An 11957-nucleotide genomic window follows, 5' to 3' on the forward strand; every position below is an offset into this window, starting at 1 on the left:
GTGCGAGTAAGTAAACACAAAATATTTTATGATTGGACCGATGCCCTTAAGATTCGTTGAACAAGTAAATTAATTAATTATAGCATGCGCTTATTCTACTAAAAATAAATCAACCACATAGTTTAGGTTCAAATTGAGAACTAAAGTATATTCAGGGGGCAAACTGCAATTTCATAATATCTCACTTTAAAAGAAAAACGTGCATGCTACAGTAGCCTTCGGTTTTCAATTTTTCAGGAAACAGAGTACTTCTGGTTTGATTCGCGGGTATGACAAATCCCATTATAACTTTTCAAATTCATCATATAGAAATTATTTAATACTTAGGAGAAAATAGGGAAGCAATTATTCTACCTTAAATCCGGCCGAAAGAGCGGGTACTAGTTTGCAGACGATTTCGGTAAAATGAAAAAGACGGCGGCGGCAGCAGGGGACTCGGGGCTAATTGGAAGGTGGTTTGTGGATACTTGGTGATGTAGTGGTTGATTGAGAACCTGAATATGATTTACGAAGGGATTTTATGTAGAAATCCGTCTCTCTCTGTCTCTTTTTCTAGACTCAATAATAGAATTGGGAGTGAAATAATATACTGGTGTTAAATTTTCGGATTTATGTGGGTATATATAATGGGAGAAAATAAGGTAGTGAGAATGTGAAAGGATAAGTGTGGAAGTGGTAGAATGGGGAATGAGAGTGAATGAGAAAGATACTGATAATGATAAGAGAGATAGAGGACAAGTGCCACATTTAGTGGGGTTTTCTTTAATCTAATGTATGTGGACGCGTATATGTATAAGATAAGAATGTATGTGGACGCGTTTATGTATAAGGTGAGAATGTATGTGGACGCATATATATATAGGATGAGAGAGAGAGAGAAGTGGAGAGTTAATTTGAATAGAGTTCTAGTTAGGATTTAGATAAGAAAGATAAGAGATGAATATGAATCCCTAATTTCCTGCATATCTAAAAATAATATCAATTGTACACGTAATAATATATTTTAATTATTCAATCTAATTAATTATTGAATTAAAAATTTAACAATATAAATTTGTATTAAAAAAAATTAGGTCAAAAATCCGGGTCATTACGATCTCTTAGTGAAACGGGACATTTGTCTTGAAAGTTATCTATATCAAAATCATATTAACCCTTAAATTTTTAAAAGAGAAATATATTTCGTTCCTCAAAGTATTGAGATTCAGCTGACTTCTTTTTATTGCATTTGTGACAAACTCGACAAGCCGGATAAAATAAATGAATCATAGCACTTTTTTTTAAACAAAAAATGAGCTGCTCAAGGCCACTGCTGGCCAAGGCTTAAAAAATTTCTTCCATGGTTGAATTTACTAAAGGATATCTCACTATTTTATACCGAGTATTAATTAATTCACACTTGTACCTGAAGTTATAACATTGTTGTTTCACTTATTTAATTATACATGTAAGGGCATTATCATAAATTCACATGAATAAGGAGTGCAAAAAATAAAAATGGAAATGTAAAAATCAATTAGGTAGTAGTCTTTCCGTCCTATTTTGTTAGTTCCTTTTGAAAATTTTAACTTTTTAAAGGAATACGCATTTAATGCATCTCTCGTTAATTTAAAAGTTGGTCACAATTTTCATTATTGTCTTTTGATTCTCATTTTTAAAATTACTTTTAAACATTTATTAGGGTTAGTTTTGAAAATTTAAAAACTTTTCCTTTTGACTTTTCAATAGGACTAACATTTTGGGACACCCAAAATAGAATTAATAAGAGACTAACTAACAAAATGGGACCCAGGAAACTATTATATTTGATACTTTTATTTGCGGCAGTTAATATATCTTGGTCTACCACCCGTTACCTAATCTGATTAAATTACTTATTGGGAGGTGTTAACATTTAATAAGACTTCATTAAACGCTATGTTCCTGTCCTTTCTGTATTTTCGGTGGGTTGTTGGATCAGCCTTCAATTCACTTTTATTTTTTGTTTGATAACCGGATGTCCGGTGAGCTTGCTCGTGCTTCGATTGATTTCGGTGTTTGAAACAATACTTAAACTAATGATCACATAAATTCTCTAGTAATCCCAAGGCTTGAAATTTTTTATCTCAATGGAAATATACGACTCTATGAAACACGTACAAACACTTGTTGCTTTTTGATATCCAGATGACCAAATCCATTGGGTTATCAGCCTTCAATTGTTTGTTTTTTTTATAAGTGTCAGCCTTCAATTTTATCGATCGCTGTATCAAATCTCATATCACACTTCTCAACGACATCTTCCAAGAACCAACTGGAAATGAAATGAAATGAAATAAACACACCTCCTTAAAATATAGTAAGACAATAATTGATAAATCAAGCAGAATAAACTATTACTACTAGTGATGTTTTTGGTCAAAATTGGTTTCATCTATCTGCCAAAAGTCCAACCCCTCTCTCTCTCTCTCTCTCTCGCGGTGTACATATATTGGAGATGTTTTGTTGGTTTCTTGTTCACTCCACGGTTAGATCTCGCAAACCATAGCTCTCTCTCTCTCTCTAGATCTCTCTCTCTCTCTCTCCCGTGTGTGTGTGTTGTTGAATTGATAATATGGCTGAGATGGCGGGAATGGCGAACGGAAGTGGAAACGGAAACCACGGAGTGGCTGTGAATATAAAAGATGAGGATGTGAATGATCACAACTCTTTGGCCAAAAGCAGTACAGAGGATACAAGCTGCTTTGTTACTATTCCTTTTATCCAAAAGGTAATTAATTAATTAATAATCTTTCTTTCGTACTTTAAGGTTATATATACTACCCCTTTAATTTTAAGGTTTAAACTAGTATATATCGATCCTTAGCGCTCTGTCTGGTTGCTGATTATTAGGGAACCCTGAGACGGGGGAAAATTTCGATTGGAAGTCAGCTTCTGTTGATTCCGGAACCAGCCAATTAATACTATTTTAATTAGTTTCTCCATATTAATTGATACGTTAATTGGTGATACTCCTCCTACTGGTCAATATATATAAGGTACTGTCGAAAGTTCAACATTCCGATACCCATCAGTTGATATTCACAACTTCAGCTTCATCTTCTCTAAACCACCGTAACTCTCCAGGATTATTTTTTTTTGTGATTTTCACTGTTTTCTGACTTAAAAAAAAAATACTAATCATTCGAAAAAAGTTATCGTTTTCATTTGTTTAGGTTTATGTAAAAACAAAATTATACAATAACTGTTCTGTATATTTTAGGAGAGTGTTCAAGATTTGGTACCAGTGGCAGTTGTAATTGATTTTCCAATAGCAACCTTATTAGGATTGAATATTGCATATGAGAGGTGACATTTGTTATCTACATATAGAAATACTAAGCACGTGTAGTTTACGTGTCAAATCTCTCAATTTTCAACATTTAGAGGAAAAGACAAAAATAATAAAATTAAGTCTATTGTACAAAAAAATATTCTGTTTCAAACCTATATATTAGTGATGTAAGCATGCAAATGATTAAGTGTTAACATAATTCATTAGGGTACGTGTATTTATATAGACTCTTTCCGCTCAAATAATAATGGATGAACATTTCAAGTACGTATGTCTCATCTATATTCACAAAAAAATCTCCAATCATTATCATACAGGACCAATGCTTGTTCTAGTATAGCGGTGGGTGACTAATTAGTTATTGGGTTATTCTAATGACAAGCCACTATCCTCTCAATATATGTCAAAGAATATATAATTTAAAATAACACAACTCCTCGATCGGTACACATTTTGCATTTTTCAACACAATTTTACAATTTTCAAATGAAATTTCCACACAATTTAATGTACTAGTACTAATTGAACCGGTAATTTTTAGCATTTTCTATGGTTTTAATGAAAAGAACAACCAATTACCAACACGAATATTAACTATATATACACAATTTTTCTCATTTTGCATATTCAAAAGTACCCCCGAAATAATTAATGAGGATGGACATGACATGTTTGAACTAATAATTATACAGGTGATAGCGGAGGTGTTAGGTACCTACTTCTTAATATTTGCCGGCTGCGCCGCCGTGGTGGTAAATTCAGACAAGGACAAGGTGGTGAGTTTGCCCGGAATATCTATAGTGTGGGGACTGGCTGTTATGGTCATGGTTTACTCCATTGGTCACATTTCTGGTGCCCATTTTAACCCTGCTGTCACCCTTGCTTTTGCTACCTGTAAGAGGTTCCCTTGGAAACAGGTATGTATCATCTAGCTAATCAACATTAACTAACATTTAAGCAACCCCTTGTTTCTAACTTACTTACCCCCAAAAAAAAAAAACTAATTAAAACCCCTTGTTTCTAATTTGTTGAGAACTGGTGAACTACTCGACAGGGCTTATAAATGGAAAAAACCATTCTGTGGTTCAAGACGTCACATTTAGTATCAACGACTCTGGGATCGGTCATCTCGGACAAGATCGAATCCCACTTATTTCACAAGTAAAAATTATTCTCTGTAATAAAGTGAGATTACAAGATCTGAACTGAATTAATGTCAAACAAACAATGATGTGGCGATTAATTTGATGCTATCAAATAATTTCTCAGATGTAACTCTCGATTAAATGAAAATACATTGTCTTGAAATTGAGCTAAATGATTGCAGTAAAGTGGAAGAGAAAAATCATCTAGGGTTTTGAGAGCTCTTAAGTGATTTTGAGAAGCCACAACTGCCTAGCTTTTCTGTCGGGGGGAGACACCCCTCTCCCACCTCCCCCGGGGCTCCTCCTGCTCCATCCGCTCTCCCTTCTCCGCTCTCCTCTTTCTTCCTCCTCTTCCCTATGGTTTTTTTCTTTTTGTTTTCCTCCCTCAAATTTGACCCTTTCTGTTTGGTGGGCTCTGTTGTCACCTGAGTCGTTTGTCCGCATGTAATTCGTCACTGGAGCCCCCTGTGGCAGGAGTAGTGGATGTAGTGAGGGTTGCGATCCGTATGGTGGTTTTTGGGCAGCTGGATTTAGAGCAAGATCTGGGGGAGTTTTGTCTCTCATTGTGAGAATAATAAAGTTCGCCTTTGGGCGATTTGTTTACTGTTCGGGCTCGAGAAGATTAGTATGTATCAATTGGTGGTTGCTAGAAATTTATTAGTATGTTCATTTCTGGTCGAAGTTTATCTAATTGTTTGGGTTTTTGTTGTCTTTTTTTCTTGGCTAGCAATGTATTTCTTTTCGAGACTGCTATAGGATATATGAAATTTTCACTAAGCAGAAGGTAAGTCAGGCGATTCTTAGGCTAGGGATGAAAGACAAATCGACTTGTTCTTTCTTGTTATGTATCAGTTAGATGATTAGTTTGGCTTTGTCTAAGTTATCTGTAATGAATTTTGTTATGTAAGAATCGTTGGGCTTTATCAGTGCAGTACCTCTCACTTTTGTAAAAAAATTGAGCTAAATCATTAATTGTTAATCCTGAAAGCTAAATTTTGGGGTGAAAATGGTAATATTACCAGAGTCTTGGACTCTCTCTAGTCTCTAGTTGACTAAAGGATTGAGCCCAAGGCATGTGAGAAAAGCTATGGATTCCATAATAGGGCTAAATTTTGTGAAATCCATGGGCCGATTCTGAGAGCCACTCACAAAATTTCCCATGTTGAAACACTGGCTCTACTTATATTACTTTCATTGTTTTTGTGCTAGGTACCAGCGTATATATCAGCACAAGTCCTGGGATCAACACTAGCAAGCGGAACTCTCCGGTTAATTTTCAACGGGAACCAAGACCAGTTTTTCGGAACACTTCCGGGCGGGTCCGACTGGCAATCTTTTGTGTTGGAATTCATCATCACATTCTACCTCATGTTTGTCATATCCGGTGTCGCGACTGATAACCGAGCTGTTAGTTCTAACCTCCAATCTACTTATTCAACTACAGGGCATATACATACATATATATACAAAGAGTCCCCTTCTCCTAAGGACCACCTTAACTTAATAAAATAAGGACCTCCATTTCCCGATAGAATTTCGATGATCCAAGCCACTCAATGTGTTCAGAACGTGATTTTAAAGGTACCCGCGAGGAATCAGCAAAAAAAAATGACCGGAAAGGCTTCATCCGAGCAGTTTTTATTTATATTTTATCGAACGGTTCAAATAAAAACTGCTCGGATGAAGCCCTTCCCAGTCATTTTTTTTGCTAATTCCTTGCGGGTACTCTTAAAATCACGTTCTGAACACATTGAACGGCTCGGATCATTGAAATTCGAATGGAAAATGGGAGAAATGGAGAGGTCCTTATTTTAACTAAAATAAGGACCTCCTCATTTGAAAATGACTGTATATACAAATACATACATATATATATATATGTGTGTGTGTGTGTGTGTGTGTGTATGTGATACATATATATATATATATGTGTGTGTGTGTGTGTGTGTGTGTGTGTGTGTGTGTGTGTGTGTGATACGATCCAACAGCTATGAGGTGACGTCCGCATTTTCCAGGTCTAAAGGCAACCTTAGCTGAAGTGGGGTGTGTACAGTTCCCTTTTAATGAGGGATCCCTCATTTTGTTAAAATGCGGATCTTCCTTTTTCCGATTAAATTTCGATGATCAGAACCGTTCAATATGATTAGAATATGATTTTAAGGGTTTTCGCAAGAAATCAGTAAAAAATGTGACCGGGAAGTGCTTATATGAGCAGTTTTTATTGAATGGTTCAATAAAAAACAGCTCAAATCAAGCCTTTCCCGGTCATATTTTTTGTCGATTTCTAGATATGGACCTTTAAAATCACGTTCTAGACACATTGAACGGTTCGGATCATCAAAAATTGATCGGAAAAGGGGATGTCCGCAACTTAGCAAGTTAAGGGATCCCTCATTAGAAGCTTCCTGTATATATGTATGTGTGTGTATCAGTTCGGTTCAAGTCAGGAATCCCTGATTTTGTTATGGTCCGAACCTCGTGCAGAAGTCCACTTTCCCAATCAAATTTCAATGATCTGAACCATTTAATATGTTTAAAAAGTGTTTTATGAGAAACACATAAAAACGCATTTTATGAAAAACTGCTCAGATCAAGCTCTTTCCGGTCATATTTTTTGCTTGTTTTTCGCCGATATGTCTGAAAAACACGTTTTAAATAAATTGAACGATTCAGATAATCGAAATTCGATCGGGAACAATGAGATGCGGACCATAATAGAATCAGGAATTCCTGACTTGAACCAGACTGTATATGTATATATATTTGTATGTCCGTATGTTAGGGCACGGAATATGGAAAGGCTAAGGGCTTGGTTACTTGGTAGGTTTAGACTTTAGATGCCAAATCTTAAGGTAAATTGTCACTATAAAACCTAATCAAGGTGACTAATACACGACAAGATGTCCAAACTATGAGATTAGAAAAGTATGCAAGATAATGACATGCATATTAATAGGTTTTTATTTTATTCTTACCTTGATTGGTGCCTTGATTTGGATCCTTGGATAAAGATACTATCATCTGGTAATAATTTATTTCCTTTTGTCAATGTCAGATTGGAGAACTTGCTGGGCTTGCTGTTGGAGCTACCGTCTTGCTCAATGTCATGTTTGCCGGGTATATTCCTATTTAATAAGCATTCTTAGTTGTGTTTTACACAACTACTAATTAAAAATAAATTGGTGTCACACGATCGACTATTGTTTATATACCAAAAACATGAATTAGTTAGTTCGTAGTTGAAACCCAACTTATATTTTAGTTTGTAAACTCCATATTTTAACAAGTTGTAAAGTCAAGCAAATTGGACCAGAGTATAGTGGGACTGGGCCAGTCTGGCACAATTCATGAGGCCTAGGCCCAGAACGACCTAGGCCCAATGCCCTATCCTACTTCTGCCAAGGCCCATTTTTTGGGTCTTTGAGAAGGAAGGAGTTTTTTTTTTTTTTTTTTTGGGTAAAAACGAAAGAAGGAGTTCTTTACCGACTATCAGACTAAAGGGACGACTTAAGCTGCTTAAGAATATTGTCGTCATGAAAGTGCATGCTTTGAATTGTGGAGTACTATTATTTCATTTTGTTATAGTATATATCTTTTGGAGCAATCATTAACAGGCTTTTTATTCAAAATGATACACGGATATATAAATAATCCAAGGATAGGGGAAGTGCCTAGCGAGAGCGCGAGCATCCCCACTAGGCACTAGCTTGCTTCAGCTTTAGCACCTACACTCGATCATGGCCGCGTCGTTGAACCGGGTTCAACTACTCCGCTCACATGGGTGACTTTTTTTTTTTGTGTGTGTGTTGGCAGACCTATTTCAGGAGCATCGATGAATCCAGCAAGGAGTTTGGGGCCAGCAATTGTGTCGAACCATTACAGAGGTATATGGATATACATGGTTGCACCTCCTTGTGGGGCTATAGCCGGAGCCTGGGTGTACAATATCATAAGGTTTACTGACAGGCCGCTGCGTGAAATTACAAAGAGTGGGTCTTTCCTCAAAGGCTTAGGACGCACTAGAAGCAGTACGTAGTTCTTAATTGGCTCCATCTCTTTTACGTCTACTATACAAAAGGAAGCTTTAATTAATTGTGTAATGGAAAATTGAATAATAATATTTTGCACTTTTAATTTCTACCAATGAATTTGTGGAATGTTGATGAAATTAAAGAGGCAGAGGTGCAATCGTTGGCAAATTCATAGGTGGAAATACCGCCTTAATTGTTTTTTTTTTTCTATATATTATTACAACTTAAATTTGTGAGACAATACATTCGTGCATGTTTTACCACAATGTCATTGTATTCAAAGTGCCATAATCTTATTTGTTTTCCCGTTAACATATAGGTGAAGACTACGTCTCATTCACATACATGCATAAGCTGCCACGTAATATAAGTTATACAAGTAGGTGGAGAGAAAAAAAACTAAAAGAGAAAATGTTTTCTCCGGACTGCCCAGTTACCCCATTGTGTCCGAATGTCCAATTAACTGGAGCCATGTCATCCGTTTGCAGAAATGGATGCTCTTCCACGGAGAGAAATGAAAGAGGCATTAAAATACTTATACAGTGTGCCACTCCATGTATATATGTTTTGCAACTATTTAGTGGGTCCCACTTTAAACTTTGGTTAATAGTTTTTAACCCAGGTAAAATTTATCACTATTTTTGTCTTGCTTTAAAGCAAGTCCAATGGAGGATGGATAGTCATTTTCCATCCCCAAATGCTAAAACCTAGTCTCTAATGGGGCACGGAAAAGGAGATGCAAAATGACTTTAATGGATGGACTATAGGTATAAATGCCACATCATCAAACCCAACTGCAATTACTAGAAAATGGATGACCGGAGTTACCTCTATTCGCCAGAAAGTTGGCTAGAATCTGCAAGTGTCGTAGGTTTCAAAAATCTATGCCCAAAATATGCAAATGTTAGAGGTTTTTGCCGTGGTTATTGCAATCTATCGCCGTAGAGAGAGAGATATAGAAGTGAGAGAGGGAGAGATCTTGCCGGTGAGAGAGAGATAGGCCGGTGAAAATCGTATAGGGGAGTTAGGGTTTGGACGTTTTTTACTCTGCCCAGATGAGTTCGAAGAGAGAGAGAGACGAGTTAGGGTTTGGACATTTTTACTCTGCCCAGATGAGTTGGGGAGAGAGAGAGAGAGAGAGAGAGAGAGAGAGAGAGAGAGAGAGAGAGAGAGCAACAGAATATAAGCGTTGAAATTTTTATCCAGTGTGACATTGGGGAACAATAATATTTTCATCCCTTTGGTTCTATTTTTAAAAGTCACCATTGAAGAGGGGTGAGTCTTATTTTACAACTAACTTTTAACAACTTTTTCATACTAAAATAACTATCCATCCCCTTATTTCGGACTTCGGGTTGGTGCTGTACAGTACGATGCGCTGAGCCATCGGATCGTGCATCCGACGGCTCGAATCTCATCTCGGCAACCAATGATTGAGAGTCGTTCATTGCCGAGATAAAATCCGAGCCATCGAATGCACGATCCGACGGTTCGGAGGTGCGCAACACAATGTTGCGCACACCACTGCACATCACCATCCCCCAATTGCCTCATTTTCTACCCCACCAGTGGACTTGCTCTTAGGGTAACAAAAAAGTGTAAATTATAGATGGAATATTGTTGAGGTGTACTGTATACATATTTTGTACTTTGGACAACAAAAAATTTGTATTTTATCACAAAATTTCGTATTTGAACAATAATAGTTTAAAATAGACAAACTTTTTGATTTTTTTTCTTTATTTAAAAATACTATTGTTATGTTCATAATTTTTTTAACTTTGTATGTGACGACCCGAATTCTCAAACACCTCCATATTCAAAGTGTTATCAAAGAGACAACAATCTGTCAATTATTCAAAGACCTACAAATTAGTGTTTACAATTCTCCGGGAATAGTTTAAACAACTACTTAGGCCTAACTCCAAATGCCCATCCCCTTCTGCCACTCTCACCTCCGCAACCTGCAACACAAACACCCATGAAGTATACAATGTAACGAGAATAAATATGCTAATAATAAATAAGACCAACCAATTAGCGACACAGAGTCAATAGCAAATCACACATAACACGACCTCATATCAGGTCCTCCTCAGTATGTGAGGAGTGACCAACCTCACTTGCCACACCCAACCTATAATGAGGCTTCTCGGGCCGTTAGCACAATACGCAAATCCACTCGATCACATACTAAACAGTTCTTCGGCACCCAGCCCCAACACAGCACATAACTCAGCTCAACAAATGAATTCATGGATTCAAAACATAACGATCGAGCAGAATACAAAGACATGCCAAAGGTATACTCCGGAGATTTGGAACATATTATATACTTCTTGGCTTGGGTACCTTAAGTAATATCGCCACCGCAATATGTACACTCCACCGTGAATGTAGGGGGATGAAAACAATTGGTACCTTGAACTGACGTTTAGAATAGCACTTTGATTGCAAACGGCTACTCGTGCCTCTTCACCGGAACCCTAGTTTGATGCCTGAACCCTAATCTGCAAAACAAACAAGGGGTGAGCGCACCTTTGCCTCTCGTGGCAAAGGCTCTCCGATGCCTAAGTTAGTATCACGTACTAGCAAATGAACCCTAATTATCAGAAGGTAAAACGTATGAATATAACGTATTGCGTACCTTTTACCTTTAGGTTTATCTCATATTTATAGATTATTGGATACTTGTTGCCCAAGTATCCGTGTTGCCCTAGGTTTCCTACCTCGTATAGGAAACCAGAATATCTTGGATTCTCGTTCCCTTATCAGTTCATTACCTTAGTTTATTTAGGACTCTTTTCCATATCTGGCCGAACATCCCACTCTCGTTGGGTATCCTATCTAGATCCTATATTCTCGAGATCTCATCCTTTACGGGAAATGACTACTCTGGAATCTTCCAGAGTACTCCCTCTGCTCCTACTCTTGATTTGAGCTCTTTTCTTGTTCGGCTCTCTCGTAGCCGAACAGACTGCCTGGGCCGGCTACTTCACATGTAACTTGGTCCTTGTTTAACTATTTGGACCAAGGTCACGGTATGTCTCTATCTGCCGAACAGTCAGTTTAAACCAATGACTTCTCATGCCATTAGTCCATATCGCCGACCATCGCTCATGGTGGTTTTAATCATGTTTAACCCGTGATCCCTCGTATCACGTGATTGATTATTACTTTTTCTGTTCGGGAATACCTCCCCACAATTGCTCCCCAGCTTTGCTTGTTGCCACCATTCGGGGGCAATGGATAAAGCTAAAAATCATCCTGGAGCCGAGCTCCTTGCGTCCTATGTTAACATGGTACTTTATATCTATTGACGGCTTTGGCGCCTTTGTCATTATACCATTTCGAGGCTATGACTCCACGTGGCGCGTCTCGTACGCTTTACATTTAATGTGAACTGATGCTTTATCTAAACGACGTTTAGAACGACATCCTTTGAAGCCCTCCTTCCGTTACTTTTCT

At 37.3% G+C, this 11957-nt stretch overlaps 1 protein-coding gene across 1 annotated transcript; it reads left to right on the forward strand.

Moving 5' to 3' along the window:
- Positions 1–2365: 2365 nt before the first annotated feature.
- Positions 2366–8755, forward strand: LOC131316464 (aquaporin NIP1-1). Its single transcript, XM_058345844.1, has 5 exons — positions 2366–2749; positions 4006–4230; positions 5668–5865; positions 7514–7575; positions 8272–8755. Exons 1-5 carry the CDS (start codon positions 2594–2596, stop codon positions 8492–8494), a joined length of 864 nt encoding a protein of 287 aa, XP_058201827.1. The 5' UTR covers positions 2366–2593; the 3' UTR covers positions 8495–8755.
- The last annotated feature ends 3202 nt before the right edge of the window (positions 8756–11957 follow it).

The sequence above is a fragment of the Rhododendron vialii genome, chromosome 2a, assembly GCF_030253575.1.
Source record: "Rhododendron vialii isolate Sample 1 chromosome 2a, ASM3025357v1".
In the NCBI taxonomy this organism is placed as follows: domain Eukaryota; kingdom Viridiplantae; phylum Streptophyta; class Magnoliopsida; order Ericales; family Ericaceae; genus Rhododendron; species Rhododendron vialii.

What these genes read in the sequence shown, in the direction of transcription:
- LOC131316464 (XM_058345844.1), top strand. Translation starts at nt 2,594, where the DNA reads ATGGCTGAGATGGCGGGAATGGCGAACGGAAGTGGAAACGGAAACCAC. An exon ending in CTATTCCTTTTATCCAAAAG is followed by an intron (nt 2,750 to 4,005) that starts GTAATTAATTAA and finishes ATAATTATACAG; the next exon opens with GTGATAGCGGAGGTGTTAGG. An exon ending in CTCAATGTCATGTTTGCCGG is followed by an intron (nt 7,576 to 8,271) that starts GTATATTCCTAT and finishes GTGTGTTGGCAG; the next exon opens with ACCTATTTCAGGAGCATCGA.